The 23244-nt window shown below is 40.0% G+C and overlaps 1 protein-coding gene across 2 annotated transcripts in view; it reads right to left on the bottom strand.

Moving 5' to 3' along the window:
• Positions 1–621: 621 nt before the first annotated feature.
• The window catches only part of smpd3 (sphingomyelin phosphodiesterase 3), a 43535-nt gene continuing 20912 nt past the window's right edge, over positions 622–23244 (bottom strand). For both annotated transcript variants that reach the window (XM_034040701.3, XM_034040700.3), the window contains exons 2-8: positions 17674–19258; positions 12960–13035; positions 9118–9276; positions 8707–8796; positions 7058–7121; positions 6086–6248; positions 622–3739 (exon numbers count right to left, since the gene is read on the bottom strand). In XM_034040701.3, coding sequence (XP_033896592.2) covers positions 3638–3739; positions 6086–6248; positions 7058–7121; positions 8707–8796; positions 9118–9276; positions 12960–13035; positions 17674–18972 — 1953 coding nt within the window. In that variant the 5' untranslated portion in view covers positions 18973–19258 and the 3' untranslated portion in view covers positions 622–3637. The remainder of the gene's footprint in view (positions 3740–6085; positions 6249–7057; positions 7122–8706; positions 8797–9117; positions 9277–12959; positions 13036–17673; positions 19259–23244) is intronic.

The raw sequence follows: 23244 nt of genomic DNA, 5'->3' as shown, positions 1-23244 counted from the left end.
CAGGTTAATGCAGGTAGTTTACATGTTTACAAAAGTCATAATGCTGTCACTTGCAGGTGTTTTAAGTAGTTCTGAAGGGATACATTTATACTTAATAAATACTGCCTCCCTAAGGAAAGTTGAAGTGGAATTCTACAATCATCACTTTTGATACTCGTTTGTAAAATGTGCAAGAAACCTTTTTATATTGCAGAGTAAATGCCATGGATTTGCTTAACAGATACATCAGTGATGTGAGGAATAATGTGTTCACGCAACAAATATGCTGCATACTGTAGCACAGGTGTTTCTGCTTTTGTCCTAAACCTGTTTTTTACTTGTATGTGTTAGTCATATACTTTGAACTATTGTTCAAAGTGAATATTTATAGGCTTTAAAAACATGCTTTACAACAAGTTTTCTCAACTCTTTGATGGATTCCTTCAGATTTACTTTTGTACCATGATTATGCTTTAAGGATCAAAACTGGAACACTGCTTACTGTGAGTACAGTAATGCCGTTGTACCATAAAGGTGTATGCGATGCCTCTGCATGCTAACCACACACTGTCCCCAAAAAATCCAGTTTGCCCAACTACTTGGTGTTTTGGTGGAAAACCAAATGAAATAAACACACAGACAGAAGATGAAATAGTTTTAAAAAGCAGAAGAAATATACTTTGTATAACGATAGGCTATAAAACATCACTCTACCATTCATAACAAAGCTGTTCCTGACTATTCAGGATCATTTAAAAAAAAAAAAAAAAAAAAAAGTATGTTCTACAGTATCTTAGGAAAGATTAAAAGCTTTTTAGAGTATCGTACAAAGAGCATGCAGACCATAAACAGGACATTTCACTGATTGGTTTCCTTCTGCGTGAGTCTCATTCCTTCCCACAGGAATCAATGGTAAACACATAATACAATCCATCCTCTAGTGCATCATTTTCGTAACCATGCTTCTTGCTGATGTGATGTATCAGTTTCCATAATAATAAAATATAAACACTGCAAATGCTACCAGAACCATGACTGTAATGACCTGTGCTACTGAGATTTTATAATGTATGACTTTGACAGTCAATACCAAGTAACTAAAACACCACATACAACCAGAAATGTGTGTAACTGGACAAACGATAAGCTCAGGGGGGCTCATAAAGCACTTTTGGCTTGTAAACAGCTTTGTGCCAAATGTGAAGTGTGGTCTCTACTACTGATATTACCAGCAGTAGATTAATGTTAACCATAATGGAACTTTACTCAGACAATAATAGAATACAAATGGATACCAAATATTAAGACAATATATCAACATATGCTGTCTGTGAGGCTGAAACCTAAAAAGTCAGATGACCTCAATGAGGCAGCAAAAAATAACTGGTCAGAAGACAAGGACAAGTCACTGACATATTTACCTTAAAATTATGGTATTTATAAAGATATGAGGCAGCTGCTGCATCTACAAAATGGACATACTTTCTATAGGACGATACCCATGATCAAACCTGACCTTGAGAAACATGTAATACAGGTGTACTGAACAAGCAGGTATCACAAAACACTTGGTAATTGTCATCTTGAAACCAAAACTCACATGATCAAATTCTGTCAGCTATATCAGGTCACAGGTAAAACGGTATCTTACATTTTGCCTGAGGAGTTTCCAAAACACTGAAAATACGAAGCCATATCTTAACAGTTTATGAGATGTAGGCCCTATTCAAAACTTTGAGAGTGGTTCTCTAAGGTTAAAAGTGCTTTGAAAATAAGTGAGAATAAACTTCTCTCTCTAAAACAGTTGAAAAAGATTTTCTGAACTGCAAACTTGTTTTAATTAATCAAAATTGGCTTGAGAAAAACAAAGCAATCTTTTTTTTTTTTTTTTTAATTTAGACCTTGCCAATTATTTTTTTTATTATTTTCTCCCCAATTTGGAATGGCCAGTTATTTTTAGGCTCAGCTCACCACTACCACCCCTGCGCTGACTCGGGAGGGCGAAGACGAACACATGCTGTCCTCCGAAGCGTGTGCCGTCAGCCGACCGCTGTTTTTCACACTGCGGACTCACCATGCAGCCATCCAAGAGCTACAGCGTCGGAGGACAGCGCAGCTCTCGGGACAGCTTACAGGCAAGCCCGCAGGCGCCCGGCCAGACTACAGGGGTCACTGGTGCGCGGTGAGCCGAGGACACCCTGGCTGACCTAACCCTCCCTCCCCCCGGGTGGCGCTCGGCCAATTGAGCGCCGCCCCCTGGAAGCTCCCGTCCTCGGTCGGAATAGCCTGGACTTGAACTTGTGATGTCCAGACTATAGGGCACATCCTACACTCCACAAGGAGCGCCTTTATTAGATGCGCCACTCGGGAGCCCCCACAAAGCAATCTTAACAGTTTTGTGAACAGGACCCACGAGCTGTGATAGTGGCACCTTAGGTAGATTTACAAAAACAAGGCAGTTCCTTTATGGGGATGCCTAAAAACAATAGAATATCCAATAAAATACCAGAAAAACATATTAAATCTCCCTCTACATATTGTTAGATTTTTTGGCAATTCTATAAGGTTTGTTCACCTGGGAATTTGCATAGCATAACAAACAATGCAATGTGCAATCACAAAATACTTTTTTTCCCTGCTCTTCCTAATTGAATCCCTTGGGTTTACTTTCTTTGCACTATGCGTTAATCGTTTTGTTTTTGAAAATACGCTACATCTCGCACAGTAGCACCATGACAGCACATCACACCACTGAACTGGTCTTACCAGCACCTTGGAGACAAGGATATGGAAATGAAGCACTAACAGAGGGACACACAGACTACACATCTCATCCCTTAGTCACGAGGGACACATGCCAAAGATTGTGCTATTGGGATAGAGCTTCCAAAAAAAGCATAAAGCTCCCAGAATTAAATTTGAGATGTTTTTGGAGTCAGAATTAGGCAACACTATGTAAATTCTAAAAAGTTTGGCAAAGAAGTTCCCCTGCAGATTGTGGGAAGGGAACAGATGCTGCCCAGCAATTGGCTTTCCAATCAGAAAGGAGGATTTTGCCACTGCTGAACCAATGAAAACATTCCTGTTGCTAGGGAGTACTACCTACTTTGTGTTGCATGCAACTTCATCTCATTCCAACAGCATGCTAGCATTAACATTTAAAGATTTATGTTTTAAAAAAAGGAAACGTTTTTGAGACTTCAAAAGAATGCGACAAAGAAAACAGAAAACATTTAGCTGCAGATGTGTTACAAACTGAATTGTGCTATCTACTGGTAGAAAATAACTTTCTGTGTTGATAATAATTATAATAATGGCACTGGTCCAACGAAATGGATAAGGTGTTCTCCTTCTCTCGTCTTTGCGGTCTCAAAGAGTCCTCCTTGAGTATGCCCAAAAAAGAAGCCAGGGCCTGGCAATAAGAAACAGTCTGGATAGCCTCTTCCGTCCATGTAACATCACAATAGGTTAGCCAAACAAAATGTGGCCTTAAAAGAGGTGCAAGGTTGGGGTAAGCTTGCCTGCCAGGCACTGTAAGAAAGTTCTACCCTCCTCTCTTGTCTTTGCTTCAAGTCTCCTGCTGAGCAGTGTTCTCCTGAACAGTCTGCCCCTCTCCCCCCATTTGTCTCTCTCTTGTTTTCTCAGTCTCTCTGTGTTTCTAAGGTTCCTCCTCTCCGGTTGAGACTGTCAGACGCATTGATACAGGCAGGTGATCGGTCAGCCCTGCCAATTGGGTGATGAAGCTAAACTCTTCAATATCCTGAAGGGACAGAATACAAGAAATACACCCCAGTTAATCGTTACAGTACCACCCAAAATACATTACATTACATTACATTACATTATTTATTTCTTAGTAGATGCCCTTATCCAGGGCGACTTACAATTGTTACAAGATATCACATTATTTTTACATACAATTACATTATTTTTTTACACAAATACCTTCTGGTAACCTATGATATACTATGAACTGTAGTATTTTACTGTCTATTTTTTTTTTGCTGTGCAGAACCATAATACTTTTTATATGGATTAGTACACAGTCAATTAAAATACAAAAATATCTTATTGTGAGTAAAAATCTAAAACATAAACAATATATGCTTTGTGAATACAGCCCTGTATTGCCCTATTATAAAGGTAGTAAAGGGGAATTGTTCTCTTTTCTCAGTAGAGGGCAGCACATACAGTAAAAAACAAAAATGCTGTTTGAAAAGATATGGGTGAAACAAACTTTTGTATTTCCTTCAGTGGTTACAATGAACAGAAGGCATCAAAGTAAACAGAATATTTTTTTATATATATATACTATAAGTCCTGTCAATATTTGAATGGTAATTGTCTGACACTTTTTCTCTATGTAAGAAAAGTAATAACAGCTTTGGTTTAGTGTACACATGTTCAAGTTACGTATTACTTTTTTCACCTGTAGTCTGTGTGTAGGTTTTGGGTAACGAGACAGGAATGGATGAGTAAAATGTTTTTGTTACTGGTATGGACGTTTGTGTTGAGTGAATTGTTTTTCAGCCTGTGCAGTTTCCTGGAGCCTGTACTGCAGCCCCTCAGCTGGAGTGACTCACAGCGAAACATTCCTTTAATATGATGGTTATTATGTTTCTTTATTGCTAGCGAGAGCTGTTTGTTTGGGTTTTCATGCTTAGGATATTTTTAAGCTGGTTCCTGAGTTTATCTTTTGTGCTTTAATAAGATGTAAGGGGACAATTGTGAACCGCTTAAGATGGCATCACATGACACACCACGGTAAATAGCTGAAGAAAGACTTTCATTTAGTTTATTGCTATGTGCAAGAGAGCATAACGAGGCAATTAACTAGACAATAATTATTATATGAGTAAAACATTGCTACTAGTGTATCCCGAATCTGTACGCCTCCTTTCCCTGTCACAGTAAACCTAACTGCCATCCTCCCTAACAACATGAGCGCTTGTTTCATAAAAACAAGCACATTATTAAAATGTTTTCAACTAATTGTTTTGAATAAAATCTTCTCCTGTCACAGGCCTCTTTGTAATCCAACATACTTGCTTGAGTTTAAAAAAAATAATTAGGGCTTCTGTTTTCCAGGTTTTATTAATCGTATTTATCGGTGCTTATTTTTAGCTATTTTCGAGTTTTACGTAAATCAATTTTTTGATATCCTGTATGAAATTAGTGTTTTTGGTTACTTTCCAAAATGCTTGAGCATTCCCCCCCGTCAAAATATGTATGGTAACTCGACAGTACTTGCACACTTAAGTTGTACCTTCTTTCCTTTGCTGTTTTCCACAACAAAATCCCTATGGTCACGGGCACATTCTTCTGGGGTTTTTGTGTGTAGGCATTTTTGTACATTTCACCACAATTCTGTTTTAAAACCTCTGTATCTTAACTGTACTACAGCTTTAAATCCCGCTAACAAGCCTCCATCCTGATTGTAATCTTATTTTAAATCTCGCAAACGGAGTCTCCAATAGAAATGTAGGAATGTGCTGTCACTCAGTAGTTGGGGCGGGTTTGAAGTATTCAGAACGAATCAATGATAGATGCAAGTCAGGAAGGCGGGACATTGCCCAGCAGCACTGTGAAATGTATTTATTATTATTTTTGTAGTAGTTTTTATTTTTTAATGGAAAAAGGGTAAAGTCAACGTGAATTGATTAACCATTTCCACAGTTTTTCCGGTGTTTTCCGGTGTTTATTGGCTATCCACCGATTTCATTTTTTTTTTGTATCGGGGGAGTTTTTTTATCAGGTTTTATCGGTTAAAACCGAAAATCATAAGTCCTAATTATAATTGTAAAAAAGAAATGAAATGCTGTGTCTTGATTACTGAGATTAATGCCCAATGCTATATTTGGTTTATCATTACATTTACATTCCCTAGCCTGTAAAAATCTAAATGACTGGCTACAGTTTAATACAGTAAGGCTTTTATTAGACACATTAACAAAACAAACTGCATAATAAATAGCACTTAAACCAGAGATAAATCATGACTCAAAAAAAGTTGACACTATAGTAGCTGTTCATTATAGGAAATGGTTAACCAGACCTGCATGTCACTTTTGTATCTACTTTTGATCTATGAATGAATGGAACATACCACTTTCCATTCAGGCTGAAGTCCTTCCTCGGTGTACAATATGTAGTCAATTCTCCTCCCACTGCCCTTGAGTGGTAACTTCCGACCCTTTTGATTGGAGCCGTGGTTCTTGTTGGTCGGATATACCAGATATTCCTTTCTCCCCTCTTCATTCTCCATGATTCTGGCAATAACAAAATAAGTGAATGGAAATCTTAACAAGAGTAATAACAAAATGAAGTGGAGATAGCATTAGGACAGAGGACAGGAGACACTTATTTACACAGAGAGTGGGGAGGTGTGGCAGTGTGTCCCGCCCCTATGTGTATTTTATGTGTATCTGTTGTATGTAGTGTGTTATTGTTGGTGTATATATAAGTGCACAGGTTATAATGTAGGGTTATGTGGAGAACCGGAGAGAGAAGAAGAAAATAATTTAAAACTAAAAGCAAAACAAATTCTACTCGTGCGGGAGGACTCGCGCAATACTTGTTTTGTGGTTTGTCCGCCGTTTGTTTGTCTGTCTATTTTTTTTTTTTGCCCACCGCGCCGTTGGTTTTTTTCAGTATTTTGTGTTTTTTTTTATTTTCTGTTTTACAATAAACCGGCGCACCAGCGCATTTGATTCACAATTCACTCACCACTCTGTGTGTTTCTGTTACAGGTCTGACGTCACCACTACAGCCATCCTTCTGACAGGACGGTATGGACCGGGTTACATCCCCATGTTTTTGATGCTGAACAACTGGGATACTTTAAGACCCAGCTTGACAAAGTTTTGAGATCAATCAGCTTCTAGAAACTGGACAACACTGATGGGCCGAATGATCTCCTCTGGTTCATAAATATTCTTAACATTTCTGCATTTGAAATGTTTATTTAGTGATGAGAGAGTGTGTGTAGAAATACCTCTGCTTTGAGGTGCCCTGAACTGAGAAGGTGTAGAATACCTGACAGTACATGGGAAAACAGAAACCTCTGCTAGGAACTTACTTTTGTAGATTCTCTGGAGAACTGACTTCTTCATCATAGAGCCCAGATGGATCCAGGAGTGTTCCTGCAAAGATCCACAGACTTAGAGAAGTACCATGTATTACAATGACAATAAAAATAATACTAATACTAATACTACATTGCAGTCCGTTTATAAGAATCACTGATATAAGAACTAACTGCATAGCATGATCAAAACCACTGGGACCAAATCATTCCTATACCAACTAATGTAAAATAATCCGCTTGTAAGAACCAAGCAATCCACTTATAAGAATCATTTCAGGGCAAACTGACTACATGTAATACGATCCTTGATCAAGTGCAATGATGTGTACAGCCAATAATGATCGCAGCATGGATAGTGCAATGGTGCAGGAAACACTGCATTGTTTGTAATCAAACATGACTGCGCCACTGCATTGTGCTGGTATGTTTTTTGTGTTCTCTGTTAGTGAAAATGTGTTTAAATAAAGTGAATACACGTTCATTGAATACATACTGAGTACAGCAGTGTTATTGTGTGATATGCATGTAGACGGCTTTGCACCTCTGTTTAATGAAAAACTGTGAGATTTGCATCACAACAGAAAATAAGTAAGCCATAGATGTTTAAATGCAGTGGTAGTCCTGCCGGTAAAATACTGTACTGTAATGTCATTTTAATTCAAAGGCCATTACACGTAACACCGCACAGCAGTTAAACTAGGCACTAGGCACGATCGCTTCTCAAGTATACTGTAGTAAAATAGGATTCTGCAGCCTTGTGTAAACACAAGTCATAAGCGTGATCGTATAACAAGCTGCTTACCCACGAAGACTTGTTTTGATGTATTGTCCTCAGTGATTGAGCAGCATTGACATCTGTATACTGTATTTAAACTGCTGATGGCACGCTTTTGCTAATTGTAATGTGACAGAGTGGCCGAGGACAGTGTAAATGATCAGGCTGGAGTCTTGATTTACAGTTTTAAACCAGTGATGGTTTTATTTTTCTTACGCTGCGCACTAACTAACAGTACTTTGTGTGGAACGAACACTAGATCTCTTACTCGAGTTATGGTTTCTTTTTGTTACTTCTGCTTCCTTACGCCTCTATACACCAATCACAAAGCTATCAGCTAAGCCATTTCTATCAAGGTGTTGTTAACTTTAACGAGCAGTTAACCAATTGACTATTATCCATAAGTCGTTAAGGAAAGCAGCTGTGGATTTTTCATGGGTGTGCATACATGTGGGAACTCGTGACATCTAGTGGTCAACCCATTACATTACAGCCAGGGAACAAGCTCTTATCATTCTCATAAGAATCAAAACACCCGGGAATGATATGATTCTTATAAACAGACTGCACTGTACTAATATTACTACTACTATTACTACTACTACTACTACTACTAATAATAATAATGTAGGTTTTAAATGTGTTTTTTATCCACATATGTTATTATTTTAAAAAAAAATTGAATAAAGGCTACTTGTGGCCCAACATACATTTTTTTTTTCATTTCAAACTTCACTGAAAATACAACTTTTATGTCTGAGTATTTAATATTTGTAAAACTGGGAGGAAAGAAAGACAATGGTAAGGGGATGGCCACGTGGACACTGACAGGCTGTGTGAGACAGACACTTAAACCTGGACTTACCCACGACCCACGGTTTGTCCTCCCCAGGTCCCAGTCGGCAGGGGTCCTTGTAGCGGGTGAACAGGGAGTGCTGCTGCTCCAGCTTGTCCTCTGTGGGAAAATAATAAGAAGTACGGAAGATGTAAGATGCTTGCATGTGTTATTGTTTGTGTATGTGTGTGTGGGAGGAGGGCTTGTGTTCAGAATGTGTTGAATATGGAATTCAATGCAAGCTCTTTATTCCACACTTGCATACATATTGATACTAGCCTTTTTCTTATACAGCTGAATTATCTTGCAGTCATTCACATACAAAGACAGAAAGACATTGCATGTCTCACGCTGCAGTAGGAAGCACATGGGTAGACTGAAACAAGTAGTGTTTAAAGTACACAGGGCTAACAAAATATTGTATTTCCATGTGGAATTCACCTGATGAGCAGTTGTCGAAATTCAGGTCCCCACAAATCACGTTGAATGCCACCATGTCCTCAGGACTGTCTGCCCCAGCAGGACGGGAGGTAGATTTTATGAATTCGGACTGCCAGTCGACAAGCAGATCAAGCTGCTCACAACGAACTGCACAGTCCGCTGTGAATACAGAAGGTGGAAAACTTTTTAATATATATATATTTTATTACCAGGAGGAGCACCTTAGGAACAGCCATATAAAAAATGGCATTTGATTCTTATCTAGTGAGCAGCAAATATCTTAAGAGCTGTATTTAATAGAACTAAACATTTAATAGAACTATGTTGAAATGTCAAAGCATCTATGGTTTTATTTGTTAGATAAAATATGACAAAAATGTCACCCATTTCTGTGTACAGAACCCCCCCCCCCCCCCCCCCCCACCACATCATAAGGGTCTTCTTGAGTTCAAGTGTGATTATTTAGCTTTAGTATTTATGGTTTTTCAACTTAAATGGAACATGCTTGGTCACATAAATGAAATGGAAATAGAAATATGACATTAAATACATGTTATACCATTATTTAATTAATCTCTGAAAATGTACCTTTGAACTTGCCAAAATTATTAGGGTGCACACACAAAAATGTCCCTAACAGGTGTCATTAAGCTCGGCCAAACAATTGCATCTATCTGATATAGGAACTGCATGAGGTAACCAAGAAAATGATATGGGCCATACTAAAAGTTTTTTAATGTTGTATATATTTTTTCATTTTACCATGAACAACATTGCCATTTACATAATACTTAATATGCACTTTTAAGTATTTATTTATTTATTTTAAACAACACAGACTATCTTATACATTACTAGTCTTGTCAATCATAAAAAATCCTAATTAAAATTAAACATCAGTAGAAGAAAAAACTACTGTATTAAGTACTGCAAAATCTTTTTTGTGAATGCACAAAAGACTATACAGTACTGTAGTCCAGCATCAAATCTCTAAAAGCTCTCTGGCGCACTCTGCTGGAAAAAGAAAGTATTCCGTTTACACTTCAAACAACACCACAAGATCACTGCGGTAGAGTTTGCCTTGCCTTGAACTACCACATGATTTGATTCATTACTACAGACACCCCTGTAAGTCACTGTTTTCCAGTTGTATCATTATTGTTAAAGCTAAAAGTGTTGGGTTAACAAAAATAAATAAAAGACACATATTTAAACCCTTCAACCATTTGGTTTTGAACCCAGGTATCTAGGGCATCAGGCATAACCTGCTAAGCCATCATAAGAACATAAGAAAGTTTACAAACGAGAGGAGACCATTCGGCCCATCTTGCTTGTTTGGTTCTTAGTAGCTTATTGATCTCAGAATCTCATCAAGCAGCTTCTTGAAGGGTACCAGGGTGTCAGCTTCAACAACATGATTGAAATCCAGGTGCCAGAGGGATCTGTGTGTCAGTTCAGCAAGCCTTTTAATGTGCAAACTATGCAGGCCCTGCACAAGTGAAGCACTGCTTTTCTTTAATGGACTCCGAGTCATGTTTACTAATGATCAATGTCAAGCCTGTTGGGCTGATGTGCAACATTAGCATCATAAACGCCAGAGTACATTGAGATGACATGGCAACTCTCCAGGCAAGTCTGGGGCTTTGACAGTTGTGTCTTATTTCACCCTGTTTACTCATGACAAGCCCACCCCAGGACAGTAAAAGGGAGGACTGGAGCTCTGGATTAGAACTCCCTGTTCCAGGGGTTAGCAAGAATCTTTTCTCTTCTGGCAACTGTAGTTTTTAATGTCGGAAGTTTAAATGATAAAACTTGCTGAACACATTCGTTAGCAGAGTTCAGAGTATCCGATTTTAGAGCTATAGGCAGTTAAAGCAGATGACAATAAAACAAGCAGTTCCCAAAATACATGTTTACCTGTTAAATACAGTCGTAACAGATAGGACAGATAGACAGGCTCCATATACCCAAAGATTATGATACACTCAATTATGTGCAAAAGAGCATACTCACAATTGAAAATGCCTTTCAAGATATACAGTACTGTATGAAAAACTCTACAATACAGGAAAACAGTCAGACGCACAAACAGCCTCCATATACCCAAGATTATTCATTTAACTTTCATATGAGAGTCTAAAGAGCAATGAGTCATACAATATTAAACCAATATTTTTTTTATTGCATTTGTCTTCAAGAATAGAAGCCAGACTAAATATAGAAATAAAAGACACGAAAATGTGGGGGAGGATCCTAAAATAGAAAAAATATCAGTCATCGTAAGGCGAGAAAGTCAGAGATGACGGGTTTAAAAATAGCAAGTACTCAAGTGTAACATAGCAGATTTCAACAGGTTGCTATGGCAACTGCAGCATATATTTGCCACTAGCGCAAGAGTGGAGTTGTTTGATGTGCTGTTCCTGCCTGGAAGGGGAAATTGATAAATTAATTTGATGAGTGTCAGGTTTCACAGATTTCCAGGGATTTAAATAGGATTCAGGATGGACCAGTAAAAAAAAACCATCAGTGCATAGTTGCTAACTCACATAGTTAAGCCATGAAACACTGCCCTAATCCCATTATTCATATGGAAAATATTCTTGTGGGTACCAGACTTTTCAAGCGAGGCAAGATTAACGACACAATGGGTAAATTATATAATTTACATTATACCGCATGATTTAAACAGTATTATAGATGTTAATGACTGACTAAAGACAGATTAACAAAAATAAAATATACATCTATTAACTTAAAATTGTGTTTGAGGATCAACAAGTTCATAAGACGTAAGTTAAAACACAGTTTGTGGATCTATTAGAAACAAAAGCTAAATTATTATTATTATTATTATTATTATTATTATTATTATTATTTGTTTATTTAGCAGACGCCTTAATCCAAGGAGATTTACATAGACTAGGGTGTGTGTACTAAGCATCAGCTGCAGAGTCACTTACAACTACGTCTCACCCGAAAGGAAAGCAGTGTGTTTCTTGTAAACACAGCATTGGGTCCTAGAACACTTTAAGTATCACTTTTCAAGGAGTAGGTTGTGCCTTCCATCTTTTGTAGATGCTAAGATGTTGTCTGTGTAGGGTACAGTCTGAAAATGCTGTTACATTTTATGCACCACTTGGTTACTATAACCAGGTGGTACTTAAAAAGTTAACTGTGCATATTTGAATATTACCTTGGGCCTTCACTTATGTAACAACAAACACTATCAAAATTGATCTAATCCTAAAATAAATGACTGGGCTCACACCACAACTATTGCAGGAGCAGCAAATCATTTTCAAAGTGTGAAGTGCAGGCAGGGGGAATGATAATTTACTGTTGACCTCAATTTACTAGCTACATCCTGATAAAGCTACACCAATATTTTTATAGCATAAACATTTCTTTGTACGTCATGAAATCCAAACAAAATAGAACATTTCAGGGAACATTGCCACCAGTTTGTTTTTCAGGCTAAAGGCTGGTTTCTCCCGACTAGCAGATTATTGGACAACCCAATAGGGGTGTGCCGATTCATTGATTCGTACAATATTTACCAACACGATATCTTTCTTGATGATACGATTATCAGTAGTGACCGCTGACACAGTGACCAAAACATGTTTTATTCCAAACACTTGCACTATCAAATGGGGAAATAATTGTGTAATTTTTAATGTTTTACACTGAATTTACTATATCATGATACATACTGTAGCATGGCCCTCGTATTGTGAAGACACTGCAGATACATGGAAAAAGTCTCAACTGTAGGTAATGTAGTGCTGGACTGGTGCTAATCCGGGTCTGTGAAACCAGCTGGAAGAATCCAAGGGGCTTACCTGCCGAAGCATGCAGGTGAGTACAGGAAATATATCCCACAATTCTTTGATCCTGAGATGTAGATCCCACATGCACCTAAAGGGAGACAGACACAGACAGAGTTTAAGATATCAGCAGGCTCCTTCAGTTTTTATTAGCAGGCTCCTTTAATTTTTTTTTAAAGGTAATCTCCATTCGCACTTGGTCCCATCCCACTAAGGCAACTGTTCACAGCCTCAGATAAGCTACCATACTGAATGACAAATGTGATAATTGAATGTTGGATTGGTTAGGGTACATTTTCCTCGTCATTTGAGACTTTTTCTGCAGCTATTTTTAAAAGTTATTCGTATTCAAGTAAACTCATCACTTGAAAATCTTAAATTAAGATAAGGCTTTTGAATAAATTTGCCCCTGCAGTTGTGTTTGATGCGTCATTGGACGGTAATATAGAACAGTGAACAATTAGTCATAAATACTTCACCACACCGGTACTGCATCCAATTAAGCATTTCAATTATATTATATGTCAATAACGGATTGTACATGCATCACTGGAACTGCGTAACCTATGTTTATGTCTCCAACTGCCCTTAAAAACACCCCACAAAGATGACCAGTACAGTTAAACAGACGTGACAGAGCTTTAAGTGACTGTAGCTAAACCTAACGTTTAAATGCATTATACTATCGTCTTGAGAAATGTATGGCAAATTGGACTGTGACATGCTCACCTGCAATTTAGTCCTATAGCCAACAGATGACCGTTTAGACTCAAGGCTAATTAGGAATAATTAACCAACCCAGATTATTACATGGGTCACACTAAACATCTATTGCTTTGAACGTACTTCCCTGTGACAAGGTATAGATCGATTTCATTAAGCTTTCTTTATCGTTAACAATTTAATCGGAATTATATGAGGCATCTCCTGGAGATACAGGGTCGGGAAAATGTAATTCAATTTACCAAAAGAAGGAAACAGTAAGCGTTTTGTTTCCATCAAAACAAATTGCATTGCAATTTCAAGATTAACTGGGTCTGTGGTACCAGTGTTTGTTTTTTTTGTTTTTTTTCAATTTCAATTTTTCGGTCAAGTCAAGTCTTTTTTGGTTATACAGAGGTGGCGGTACAGGGCTGAATTGCAGGTGAGTCAGCTTGTGTAAAATCTGCATTAAAGTCCAGCCTAACTAGATACTGCTGTGGTTTGTGTCAAGTAACAGAACTGTCTTTAGTTTTATTTGAGTTGGTTCTACTAAGGTGTCTACACAGGGCCGACAGACACATTCTGCTACTGTACTTCACAAGTGCATCTTGGTTCTGAGGGGGTTAGGGGCTGAAATATTTTGACGCAACGACTAGCTTCATTAAAAAATGAAATTATGAAAAGATCCTTCCGGCGTTTTCATGAAAGAGTTCTTTCATGCAGCAGCTTTGGAAATTATTCTTTGTTGCAACTGCCATAATAAATATATTTTTGATTGTGTTCAAACAGGCAGAGTCAAAAAATGATTTATTTAGAGTAATGTTTTTTTTCTGGTTGAGTTCAAGTCAGTTCATATTTGATACTTTTTTGTTCTGAATTTCACAATTTCTGGTCCGATCTCCTAAATTCTTCCACACAGCAGTCAAGCACTAAGATATTTAAACTAATAACTGTTTTAACCGCTGAGCTGAACCCACAGCCCTTCCATACTACAGCACAGTTAACCCCATTTTTACAAACAGCCAGGAATGATCTGAAAGGACCTGAGTCAGCCGATCTCTTATTCAGTATAAAACATTCAGGACTTTATGCATGCTTGGTTAAACACTATGGAGACCAGCAAACAGTGTTGTGAAAGCATGCTTAGGTTTCTGCAATCAGGCAATAAGAACAGCCTTCAAGTTTGTCCAGGGTCACTGTAGGGGGAGATGCAGCTGGTATTAACTGCTGGCCAAGGCTGTGAAGGCAGACATGGGCACAAATAGCACAGCTTCTGTGAAAAGGCATGGGAACCCAAGGCAGGGGAGCTCGAGGGGGTAGTAAATAAATGATAATGGAAAAACAAGAACATCACTTATCTGCAGACTTGCTGAGAATCTAGGGCATTCAAATGTGCATTGATTTGATTGAAATAAATGTTGGGATTGTAGGATGGAACACTCTGTTTTTAATCTCTTTTGGTTTTCCAGCTTGCTCCAGATTACATTTTATCAAGTGAGTTTGAGTCTCAAATAGGGGTATACATGATACCCACCTATTCCTGTAATTCAGGAATTCCCAATTAATGGCAAAAATTGATAAAAAAAAGCATGGGAAAACTGCAAAATTACTGTGCAAGTTTAACTAGGTGAACTTTTATAAGAGTGGGAGCACGGCAGGAGAGGGAGAATACCTTCCTTCTATTGAATCCAATATTAATTTGGGTTATGTTTAAGCCATCCTCAAATATGATCAAATATGATGACAATAAGCTAAATTTAATATAGTTTCAACAAATATAGCATTAAGAAGATAATACCTTAATGATCATGCTCTAACACTGCCCTCTTCACGTCTTATTTTGTAAATTACAGTATTTTCATAATCAATATTTTACAAACAATACTGTTTTATTGAATATTGCCCAATTAACATTATTAAGAATGCAGGTGGCCTAACGCTAAAAATATTACATAAGGTACACTATAGTAGCCACGTTATTGAAATATGTATTAATCATTTAAATGTGAAAAGTCATGAAATTGTAAGTTAATGTGTAACGTGAATCAATTTCCACAAAACCTAAAAGTCGTGAAATATGTAAATAAAAGATCAAAACTATGAATGTTTCAAAGATGAAGGAAAACCAGGACTCAAGAGAAACATGCAATCATCTCTTCGAGTTTTTTCTTTTCCCCTGCTCATTTAATCCCACTTTCTTATCAATATATCTATCTGTGGTAGTACCATCTAAAATGCCATTCCTGTGTGTCTGTTTATTGCACGTCTGCATTTTTGATCATAGTCCATCATTTTGTCCAAAAAAACATCACTTTGAGAGCCAAATGCTGTTGGAATCTTCAAGCTTTTTTTTTTTTTAATAGTAGGGAAACTATAAAGTAATAATATAATGATTTGGAAACAGTGAGAGTTTTTGTCTGTGTTTTAAGTATTCAAAACACTTTCTGTACTTAGCAGGCTCCACTCTGCCAGGACTGCACTTGCAGAGTCTGATCGATACAGGAGGTTAAGGAGTGATGCTGGATGCTGTAAATGATGTTTGTATACTCAACGACCAATAACAGTGTGTGCTCACACTGCCAGTACAACTGGCCACTCAAACACAATTCAGCGGCTTGTCATGCAGTTTTAAGAACTCATTCGCCTCTTCTTTATCACACTGTCAATCTGTCTGCCTGTCTTTTTGTTTTTAAAGCTGCATGTTTATAAGCACATTTACACTCACACAAATATTCTGTTTTGACTATAAACCTCCTGGAACTTTGTTCATTTCAAATACTTATCTCCAAACTAAACAGTCCATCAAATGCAAATGTTTTTAGCAATGTTTTGTCCAGAGCACAGACCTGTATTGAACTTTCTAACAATAATTTGTTTATTTGTTTGTTTTTGTGTTAATGGTGCAGCAACTATAATTAGCTAGTTAGGTTAACCATTACTGTAAGAGATTCTTTCGAAAAAGTACATATTTTTGTATATGATATTTAAGTTGTTGATCAATAAAAGGCATTTTATCAAATGATTGCACGCTTCATCTGAGCTTGATTATTTATACGATACAAGCACAAAAGCCTATTTGGTTTCCAGCTTTGTTACAGGAAATCTAATAATCTATAGAAGATTCTAGACTCTACACATATACTGTACTATCTTATCAAATTAAAACATGGATTTCTGGGTCTCAAAGTATCTATCAAGCTAGAAAAACCCTAAAACAAAATGGGATTTTGCCTTAGGTATTTGGCAGTAGTTCCAAAATGACTCATTCGTCTGATAAACTTTCATGGCTTGACATGGCTTGTTTTTTGTAAGCCTCCATCAACATGCGGACTGCTTGTGTTGTTGACAGTGACGTTAGCAGTAATATTAGTTCAGAGGGCTGACCAACACTCTCAAATGAAACCATTTAAAATGAAATGTGTATTAATATACATTGTCATTTTATAAACAGTACATATTCTGTATTCACAGTAGTCAAATTATTTCTAACAGCCAAATATTAAGAAATAAATGTGAACTGATTTCAAACAATATACATTTTAATACATTTAGAATTTAAGCTATTTATATTATCATAATAAATGTATGTATAGTTGTGTTTTGTAAATAATTAAAAAAGCCATGTTGGAGAGAGAAATTTGATTCTGAAATCTACACAATTGTCAATATTTCTGCAAATACTAACTATGCTGCCAGGAAAAAAAAATACACGTAGTTAGAGACAAATCTCTACAGAAATATCATATTCACACTGCTTACTCTTGAATCAGTGTAATATTTAAACAATTCTGAATATTTAAACATTTTGACAATTAAATAGCATGCTGCAGAGAACTGAATTACCCCAGTCCCACAAGGCAACAGGAAACCCCTAAGAAACTGCAGGCTCTGAATTCATGATTAAGCTGGCTGATAAAATGTTAATTATTAAAGCATCTCACCCTGTTATTTGAGATTAAAAAATGATTTTGAAAAACAGGTCACAAAATACAGTGTAAAAATAATATACTCTGTCGGCACTACTTACCTTGACGAAAAGAGCCCCCTTGGCCGCCAGTGCATCCTCCCCCCGTCCATTGGGGAAGCAGCGGTATGATGCATCCAGGATAGGGTAGCGGCTTGCCAGAAGAAGTCCGCTGTTGAGGAATTTGAAAGGGCCACAACCCTTCCAGGCGTAGCAGCCCACGTCGTAGATCACGTGCTGGAAGTAGTGGTGCAGCTGGTTCTTTAGCTTCTCAGCCGCACGCTTGTCAAAGACTTCCTGCAGGCAAAGGAAGTCCAGGTTGGCAGGAAAAAAGGCAGATATCTCATGATCAAAAGAGTCGTCTGCATGTCGCCTCTTCCTGACCAAAGCCTTCTTGATCATGGAGGCCCGGTACACCAACTTGTTGTTGACTGCATTGCTGTCGCTAATGTGGAACTTTACCAGGGAATCTCTGGATTCAGTTCTGCTGTCAAGGCTGCCTGAATCCCCTTCCTTCAGCTTGTCATTGGGCGTCTGGCCATCCTCTGGTTCCTGTTCATTCAAGGGTACCGGGGCGCTGATGCTAATCTGAACCCCTGAAGTTGAGTCCGGCTCATTTAAAGGGGTGTTCTCTTGCTCCAGTCCCTGCAAATTACTGCTGCTGCTTTCCTCTGGCTCTTTTTCTGCCTCCCCATTGCTCTCATGTTTGTACTCCGTTAAAGACATGCTCCTGACGCCACCTGCAACCGAAGCCACCTTATTGGGTACCTCTCCACCTCCCTGGGGTGAGACCAAGCTAGTAAAGCTGACAGCGCTGATAGAGGTGTTGGTGGGTGAGTCGATGTAGATTTTAATCTGTGGGCGACTAGCTCCATTGCTGATCCGCTTTCCCACCTCCTTGGCTCGGCCTTGTGTGTCTGAGAGGTTATTGAAGCGGGCTAAGGAGTCTGGTAGCAGGCACACATTGGCTGAGCAGAAGCAAAAGCTCTTTCCTGAAGCCTTCCAGTCATTGATGGTTGTCCCGGCGTTGCCTTGCTCTGCACGGTTCTTGTCTGCCCGTCCCCACTCGGAGTAGATGTAAGGCCTCCTGACTGCCTGAAGGGGAGCCCAGAGTAGGAATCCCAGGAATGCAAACGGAAGTGTTGCTACCACCAACGCCAAGTAGAGCGGCGTAGAGATGAGAATGCAGAGTGCACGGAAGTAGCAGGGGTCCTCCGAGTGCTGACGCTTCTCATATGTTGTGGCCAGGAAAGATGCCAGCAATCGGTCAAATAACCAGAAGCATGGGAAAATTAGACCCCAGGACAGAGAGTGCAGGAACCTGAGGAAGGCACTGGAAAAGGGTGATGTGTGTAGAACCATCGTGACCCAAAGAAACTGTCCACCCCCCCGACAGAGGGTCCACTACATGATTTCTCCAGCTGTCAACCAATAGCTGAACAGTCCACACAATGCTCACACAAAAAATGAAATAAATCGACAGCCCCTCCCCCAGTTCTGCTGATAGGATCTATAATCTTGGCGACGCTGTCACCCTGGCAAAAGCCAACACACAGCTTTGGGATCAGGATAAGGAGCACTTTGCATTGACGTGATACGTAAGGTGTATTGAGGAACCTAGAGAGTGCTGTGACCTGATGATCTGCCTCTGTGAAGAAAAAAAGAGAGAACATGTTGTTAACTAAATTATCTTCATAGACTGAGATTATTACGACGTTCTACATTAGCTATTCATGTTCATGGGGTCCAACATTCAGAATTTAGTTTGTTGATGATTAGGTTCACGTTTGGTTTGAGTTTCATTTTACTATTCCACATTGCATATACACATTAATGGCACAAGGACTGAATACAAATAATGTAGCTACTCCTCCAGGACCCCCAAAGTCTTGTGATACCGGGTACAGCACCTCATTTTAATTGGCACTTAATCACAACCATGCCTGACTGTATGCCCTACTTTCCTTGCTGATGCATCAATGCTATTTCCTATTGTAAGAATAACCAAACAAAAAAGCAACACCTTCACTAAGTCCTTGTTTGATATTGATGAAGATTTCTTGGTTCTTTTCATTTTTTTTGTATGCAGACATAATTAAATAATCACCTAAATAGATTGTATAAAGTTGTGCAGCATAAATAAAGGCATTCAAAATGTGGGATATATTGTACTACCTTTTTTGCATTATTGTTGACATGGATTTTATGAACAGCCTGCCAAACACACATATGTTTTTCAAAGGAGTTCAGCTGATATTATGATATTAAGATAGTTAACTTTTCTTTAAGCAGTCCTGTGACAGGACAGCGTCACTGGCAAGCTGTTTTCACCAGGAAGGAGACTCTGAGAAAAGGAAACTGCAGGTTTGAACACGATAATGCACACTTTAATTATAAATAATAAAACAAACAACCAAAGACAGGAACAAAACAAACGGCACAAGGACCAAAACAAAAGGGTATACAAAACACTCACGAACGTAAACAAGCATGGACACGGACGTAAACACAGAACACAGAACACAGAACACAACCATTCTATCTTACTAACACCTGTGATCACCCTATTTATACAGCCCTGGCTGTAGCCTAATTAATCATTTAATCATTTATCACTTGTCAGCTCCAGCCACATTCCCACGTATTTTGACAGGGTGCAATTTAACCCCCTCCCTGCCACACTGCCACAAGTCCACATGAAGATATTTTACTAAAGCAGTATTTTAGTCATGTTACTAGATTTTGAGCTTATTTTGTTACTTGACCAGAGCGCACAGTTTGAAACTGAGTAGACACAGACAGTGCAGAGAGAGGTGAATGTATGGAATGGGCACCAAGCAGCTGCTATGAACCAGACAAGCACTGAAAGGCGTCCTCTTACTCGTAACTTTTCTTTTGCTCTTAAACGTCCTTCATATCTCTTTTAGAGAACTTATTTGGACAACGTCCCTTTTTCTGAAATCTACCTCAGTCACTGCTGCTGAGCAGTTTGCCTCATAAATGCATCATTGCAAAGTGCTTCATGCTTCATTGAACGAAGTGCAGGAAACAACGACTTGACGTCACTCTTTCTATTTCTCTCCCTCTTTACCACTCTTCTGCTGAGCCCCAGGACTGGCACAGCCCGGATGGTTCATCACTGAAAAGGAGTGGGCTGTCAAAGAGAGCAACACAGCACAGTCTGCTAAAAAAGGTATATAAGGGGATTCTCAGAAAAAGGGAATCCTTAGTATAGAGCATATAATAGGGTATATAGGTCTACAGGTAATACAGTAATACAGTCTACAGGTAACCAGGGACAGAGGCAGATAGATTAGTTCCTGCTTCTAGTAATTTTAACTTACTACATTTGGTGACATTGTAAGGTGGTGTTTGAATTGGCTGAGTTAGTGTGTGAGTAGTATCAGGTGAGTGGCTAAATTGATTAGCATTTGATTTTGCTATTTGATTGGTTTCCACACAGTTTAGTTGGTTCTTTTGCCAAGCAGGTGTAACATTTAATCAAGCAGCTTATTTCGGCGCCAGCACGAAGCGCCAGCAAACAGAAGAGCCTCAACAAAAGAGCCGGGAGTCTAGCTGTGGGAGTCTAGCTGTGGGAGTCCAGCGAGGTGAGGCCTGCGCTGAGATGCTGTTCGACTAGATCCGAACCTAATGGGCCTCTAGAAGAAGCTATCTACTAGTCAGGTCTGTACCCTCCACCCTACTGCTCCTACTGTGCCTTTTGTCTTGCTTGTCCTGCTATGACTGTCTCTCACATCCCTGTTCTGTCCTCCCGTCCTCGTCCTCTGCCCTCCCTCCGCTACTGCTCCTCCAACCCCTCTAACCTCATTTCTCTGCCTCTCCCCCCCTCCCGCACACTCTCTGGTGCACTCTGGAACTGTCACTCTTCTGCTAACAAAGCTGATTTCATCTCTGCCTTTGCCTCCCACCTCTCGCTCGATTTCCTTGCTCTCACTGAAACCTGGCTGTCCCCTGATAACACTGTTACTCCTGCTGCCCTGTCCTCTCTCTACGTCCTGTCCCATACCCCGCGTCTCACTGGACGGGGAGGTGGGACGGGTCTTCTCCTCTCTCCCTCCTTACTCTTTTCTGTCCCCTCCGATCTCACCTCACTCTCTGTCAATACCTTTGAATTTCATGCAGTCCAACTAACCTCTCCCTGTCAACTCCTGCTCATTGTTCTGTACCGCCCCCCTGGGCCTCTCACTCAATTTCTGGATGAACTCGACTATCTACTCTCCTCCCTCCCCTCTCTGTCTACCCCGACTGTCCTGTTGGGTGACTTCAACATCCATCTCTCCAACCCCAGCCACTCTGCTGGATTCCTCCCTCTCCTTCACTCCTTCGACTTCTGTCTCTCTCTGTCCCCTCCTACCCACAAAGCTGGCCGTCAACTGGACCTCACCTTCTCCAGGGCATGCTGCCCCTCCACCCTCTCTGTCACCCCCCTGGACCTCTCTGATCACTATTTCATCTCTTTTTCTCTGTCTCTCCCCCCCTCTCCCTGCTCCTCCTACCCCCACTATAACCTCTCGCCGTAACCTCCGCTCTCTCTCCCCCTGTCCTTGCCTCCACTGCTCTCTCTCACCTCCCTCCTATCGACTCCTTTTCACAACTCTCCGTAGACTCTGCTACCTCCACCCTTTTCTCCTCACTCACCTCCTCCCTCGACTCCCTCTGTCCCCTCACCTCCCGACCTGCTCGCCACTCCCCTCCCCATCCCTGGCTCTCCTCTGCTCTCCGCTCGGCAAGAATCACACTGCGATCTGCTGAAAAGAAATGGAAGAGAACCAAACTCCCTGCTGCCCTAGACCTTTACCGCACTCTCCTCTCCTCCTTCTCCTCTACTCTCTCCTCTGCTAAATGTGCTTATTTCGAATCTGTAATCCAAGCCTCCACTAACAACCCACGTAAACTATTCTCTACCTTCTCCTCCCTCCTAAACCCTCCCCCCCTCCTCCTCCCTCCTCTATCTCCCCTGATGACTTTGCCTCCTTCTTTTCTTCTAAAATCTCAGATATCCGCAAACTCTTTAACACCTCTCCCTCCCCCGCACCCCCTCCTGCTCCAACCCCTACACCCACTACATCCCCTACTAACTCGCCCTCCTTCTCCACCTTCTTGCCCCTCTCAGACTCTGACCTCTCCTCCCTGCTCCAGGGTCACAAACCCACCACGTGTGCCTTGGACCCCCTCCCCACTCACCTCTTTCAAGCTGCTGCTCCTGCTCTACTCCCCTTCATCGCCTCCCTCCTCAACACCTCTCTACTTTCTGGTATCTTTCCCTCTGCCTTCAAAAAAGCCTCTATCACTCCCCTCCTCAAAAAACCTACCCTCGACCCCACCTCCCTCCAGAGCTACTGTCCTGTCTCCCTCCTACCCTTCCTCTCCAAAACCCTCGAGCGGACTGTACACCGCCAGCTCTCTGCTTTCCTGTCCAACCACTCTCTGCTTCACCCTCTCCAATCTGGCTTCCGCTCTGCCCACTCCACTGAAACCGCCCTCCTGTCTGTCACCAACTCACTTAAGTGTGCCCGAGCTGCCTCTCTCTCCTCTGTCCTAATTCTCCTCGACCTCTCTGCTGCCTTTGACACTGTTGATCACTCTATTCTACTATCATCTCTTGCTGACCTA

The sequence above is a fragment of the Acipenser ruthenus genome, chromosome 19 (assembly GCF_902713425.1).
Source record: "Acipenser ruthenus chromosome 19, fAciRut3.2 maternal haplotype, whole genome shotgun sequence".
In the NCBI taxonomy this organism is placed as follows: domain Eukaryota; kingdom Metazoa; phylum Chordata; class Actinopteri; order Acipenseriformes; family Acipenseridae; genus Acipenser; species Acipenser ruthenus.
Note: the sequence above shows the minus strand (reverse complement) of the source record. Positions and strands in the feature narration are given on the sequence as shown.